Source organism: Chrysochloris asiatica, unplaced genomic scaffold (genome assembly GCF_000296735.1).
Source record: "Chrysochloris asiatica unplaced genomic scaffold, ChrAsi1.0 scaffold00067, whole genome shotgun sequence".
In the NCBI taxonomy this organism is placed as follows: domain Eukaryota; kingdom Metazoa; phylum Chordata; class Mammalia; order Afrosoricida; family Chrysochloridae; genus Chrysochloris; species Chrysochloris asiatica.
Window position 1 is genome coordinate 6,953,392 of NW_006408585.1, and position 4,696 is coordinate 6,958,087.

The window sequence follows — 4,696 nt, forward strand, 5'->3', positions numbered from 1 at the left end:
CATCATCATTACCCATCCACTGCCACTGAGTCTATTCTTACTCCTGGAGACCACGTATGACAGAGTGAAACTGCTCCGTAGGGTTTCCGACACTTGTAAAGATGGAGTAGACAGCATCATTTTTCTCCTGTGGAGCAACTAATAGGTTCGATCCATTGACCTTTCAGCCCAATGCTTAACCCACTGTGCCACCAGAGCTTGACCCACCAATTCCACTCTTGGGTGGAAATCCAAAAGACTTGAAAGCAGCAGTTCTAAAGGAGACTTGTACACCAGTGTTCACTGAAGCACTATTCATAGTAGCCACAAGGCAGAAATAGCCTAAATGACCATCAACAGATGAATGGATAAACAAAATGGAATACTACTCTGCCAGTAGGAAAAAATGAAGTCTTGATACTGCCACAATATGGATGAAGCTTGAAGATATTATGCTGAGAGAAATAAACCAATTACAAAAGAACCTTTGCATGATTTTACATATAAAAAGACAAAAAAAGGGCAAGTATCTAGAGATCAAAGTTTATTTGTGGTAACCAGGGGCAGGAGAAAGGGAGAAAAGTGGGTTAAAGTTGATGGAAAAATCACATTAAGGGTAAGGTTGCATTGCCAATTCGAATTGTTGTCAATAAGTTGGACACTTATAAAAAAAAATTGACATCTTCACACACATGAAAGGACTGGTTTTAATATATGTTGTTGTTGTTGTTAAATGCCTTTGAGTTGGGTCCGACCCATATATACCTTGTATAAGGTTTCCAAGGAGTGACTAGTGAGCTTGAACTCTTGAACTTGTAGGCCCAGTATTATTCTCTTTAGTGAAAACAATGGATTTAGTTATAAATTACTAGTGAAATTGTTTAATACTGGAAAGATGTATTTTTCTTATACTGAGAATATTTCAAAGAGAAGCTAGTTATAATAGTTTATTTGCTTCAGATTACCTTTGGAGCCAAAATGTGTTTTAGCTACTGAATATTTTAAACTCTATGAGCTTTAGGAAACATTTTCATTTTCATGAGGGTTGAAGAAAGACCATGGTTGTAAAATATAGTGTCAAAACAGGAATTTAGAAGCATTTAAAAAGTTACATAAGTCTCATCAAAAGGAAAAAAGAGAATAAATCATTAAAAGAACTTAGTCTTGATAAACTTATTATAATTTTCATATAGCTACACTAGAACTAGTTTAGCCTTCAAAATGATGTTGCATGATATTTTCTTGAATACGCTGTTAGTGTCAGTGAATTATTGTTGTTGTGAAATGCTGTCAAGTCAGTTCTGATCCATAGCAAACCTGTATAGGGTTTCTGATGAGCAGCTGGTGAGCTTGAACGGCCGACCTTGTGTTTCAAACAGACTTTGCAGTCCAGCACATTAACCCACAGTGCCACACCAGACTCCCACTGAACTGTAGTGACTTTCGTTTGCATAGGTCTTAGAACCATCAAAGTCACTTCCAAGTTGTGAGAAAGACTTGAATATAATTTTCTAGAATTAAAAAAAATTAATTAAAGTTTGCATATTTAGTATTCATAGGTAGGAAGTATCAATATAATAACAATATCATTCTAATATTGTGAAGAAAGTAGGTTTCATTAAAAATATATATGGTAACTTTATGCCTATGTAAGTAATCAACATCTACTCTTAATTTTCCTTTTTTAAAGATAAGATAAAAGTTCATTGAAATCTAGTTTTGCTAATAGAGTTGTAAGGAAAAACAAAAACAATGTAATTTATTGTTAATTTTTAGTCTGTTTTAGCAACTTTCAATAATAGATGCCAAGTACTATCAAAATATAAATTTTATGATATATAGAAAAAATACAATTTTATTAGTTAAATAAAATATGCTCCTTAATACTTTGCAGGTAATTATTTTGGTTTATTTCTGGTCACTTTTCTTTTTAGCAGATTACAAGACTTTATGAAACTAAGAAGCTTTCAGAAACTCTGGAAGAAAAGACTAGCACTATAGAAAAAAGAAAGGAATTAAAAGAAAGGTATAAGTAAATTTTTACACTGGATTTTATGTGCGATTTTATTCTGAGTCTAAAAGTTAGATTTTATACTCTAACCCAACCAATGAATCTCCATAATATGTATAAGTAAATTTCTGTGTAGGCCGTTTTCTACTCATTTCTTATAAAATATGTTCATTTATAGCTTTAAATATCATGAACTAATATTTAAAATGGTTTGTTATTTAGTAAAGCCAAGGATAGTTTGTAGAGAGAAATAGGAAATCAGTAGTATATCTGTTTTTCCATAATCTGTCAGTTGTACATTTCATCCAGTTTTCCATGATGGATCAGGATTAGAAGTAAAAGGAGAAACAATGGTAGAAGTAGCAATATATTTCCCTTTTTATTACCCTGTCACCAGTTTGACCAATTTTCCTTTGCCACAGAGAGTGAAGGTGACCTAAAGGATGCTACTGAATCTGTGGCTTAATATGCTTCCTTCACTTTTACCCTGGTTTGTGTCTGTGGTGATAAAATAAGCATCAGTGGTGGCAGGAGAGGTGGTGGAGACAGAAAAACAGATTGCTATTCCTGATCATCTTTCTACTTTTTCTCTTTCTGTCAGTACCTGTTTTTATTGTTGTTAAATTCCTTTCCTAAAGCCCTATTACCCTTATTCAGATTTTTCAGCACACTCCTTTCTCAAGTTAATTTCCCTAACCCATTATTTTCCTTGATTTCCTCACTCCTACATCTCAAATGTATGGTAATGCATTTTTAATTTTATAATGAAATTGAATGAAGAAATTAATCAATGTATAGAATTTGTTGACAATTTTAAAAAACATTTTTGTATACTGAAGCGAATTTACAAAGTTAGTAATTTTTAGTCAAAATATATTTTGGTAGTGTTATTCTACTTCTTTAATTTAGGAAAAACTCAGTGAAACTTAATAAACTTTAAAGATTCATTTATGATGATAATATTGTTTTAATGATTTCTGTGATCATGCTAGTTGATTGGTTTGTGAATAATTTTAAAGTTTGTGGTAATCGAGAACCTAAAGCATGCTATTTGTGGATAAAGCTCAGGTTTAAAATATTTTTAACATTTTTAAAAAAGTCTTTTAAATTCGCTCTTCTATTTAGAATATGTGAAACAGATGAACATGTACTTGTATTGAATAAAAACCACCCAAACAGTCAATTATTTCTTCCTTATGAATCTCAGAAAATAGTAAGACAAATAAAGATGCATTCTTCAGGACTAAGAGTTACAGGTACAGTATCTGTTTATTATTGGAAAATTTAATTTTCTTTGCTAATTCAAGGGAACTTCAGAAAGTTCATGGAAAAATTCCATTATCTTTATTCCATTTTCAAACACTCTTTGAAGCCCTCATAGAAAAAGAAATTGAAAAGAAACAACTTCAATGACTATTTGGTACAATAAGCAAATACAAACCATTATGGAGTTCTGCAGACTCAGGGAAGTACCACTTTGATTCTTTCTGAGAGACATCTTCCTATGCCTTTTTTCTCTTTGTGAGAGAGATTACTTGCACAATATGAAAAGTATCCTGACCTGATTGCTCATCTGTCATAGGAAGATGAATAATTATGTATTTGTTATTTAAGGAGTAAGTTGTTGTTGTTGTTAGGTGCCATTGAGTTGGTACCGACTCATAGTGACCTTATGCACAGCAGAACGAAACACTGCCCAATCCTGGGCCAACCTCACCATTGTTGCCACACTTGAGCCACTTTGCCAATACATCTTTCTAGGGGTCTTTCTCTTTTTCTCTGACCCTCCACCCTACCAAACATGATATCCTTCCCCAGCGACTGGTCCCTCCTAACAATATATCCAAAGTATGAGAGACGAAGTTTGGCCATCCTGGCCTCCAAGAAGCACTCTGGCTGCACTTCTTATAACACAGATCTTTTGGTTCTTTTGGCAGCCCATGGCACTTTCAGTATTCTCCTCCAACACCATAACTCAAAAGCATCAATTCTTCTACGGTGGTCTTCTTTATTCACTGTCCAGCTTTCACATGCATATGAGGTTATTGAAAGTGCCATGCCTTGGGGCAGGCACACCTTAGCCCTCAAGCTGACATCTTTGTTCTTCAACACTTTAAAAAGATCTTGTGGAGCAGATTTGCCTAATGCAATACATTGTTTGATTTCTTGACTGCTGCTTCTGTGAGTGTTGGTAGTTGATCCAAGAAGAATGAAGTCCTTGACAACTTCAGTCTTTTTGCCATTGATAAGAATATTGTTTATTGGTCCAGTGGTAAGGATTTTTGTTTTCTTTATATTGAAATGCAATCCATACTGAAGGTTGTGCTCTTTGATATTCATCAGTAAATAGTTTAAGTCTTCTTCACTTTCAGCAAGCAAGGTTGTGCCATCTGCATATCGCAGATTGTTAATGAGTCTTCCTCCAATCCTGATGCCATGTTTTTCTTCATGTAACCCAGCTTCTCAGATGATTTGCTCGGCACACAGGTTGAATAGTACGGCGAAAGACTACAACCCTGTTGCACACCTTTTTAAATTTTAAACCATTCAGTGTTCTCAGGTTCTGTTCGAACAACTGCCTCTTGGTCCATGTAAGATTCCTCATGAGCACAATTAAGTGTTCAGGAATACTCATACTTCACAGTGTTGTTCATAGTTTGTCATGATCCAAACAATAGAAAGCCTTTGCGTAGTCAATAAAGCACA

The 4,696-nt window shown here is 34.2% G+C and overlaps 1 protein-coding gene across 1 annotated transcript in view; it reads left to right on the forward strand.

Annotated features, from left to right (window-relative positions):
- LOC102817652 (chromosome unknown open reading frame, human C14orf39) overlaps positions 1-4,696 on the forward strand; it is a 91,763-nt gene that overhangs the window by 55,019 nt on the left and 32,048 nt on the right. Inside the window, exons 9-10 of the mRNA XM_006864636.1 lie at positions 1,914-2,005; positions 3,116-3,251. Coding sequence (XP_006864698.1) covers positions 1,914-2,005; positions 3,116-3,251 — 228 coding nt within the window. The remainder of the gene's footprint in view (positions 1-1,913; positions 2,006-3,115; positions 3,252-4,696) is intronic.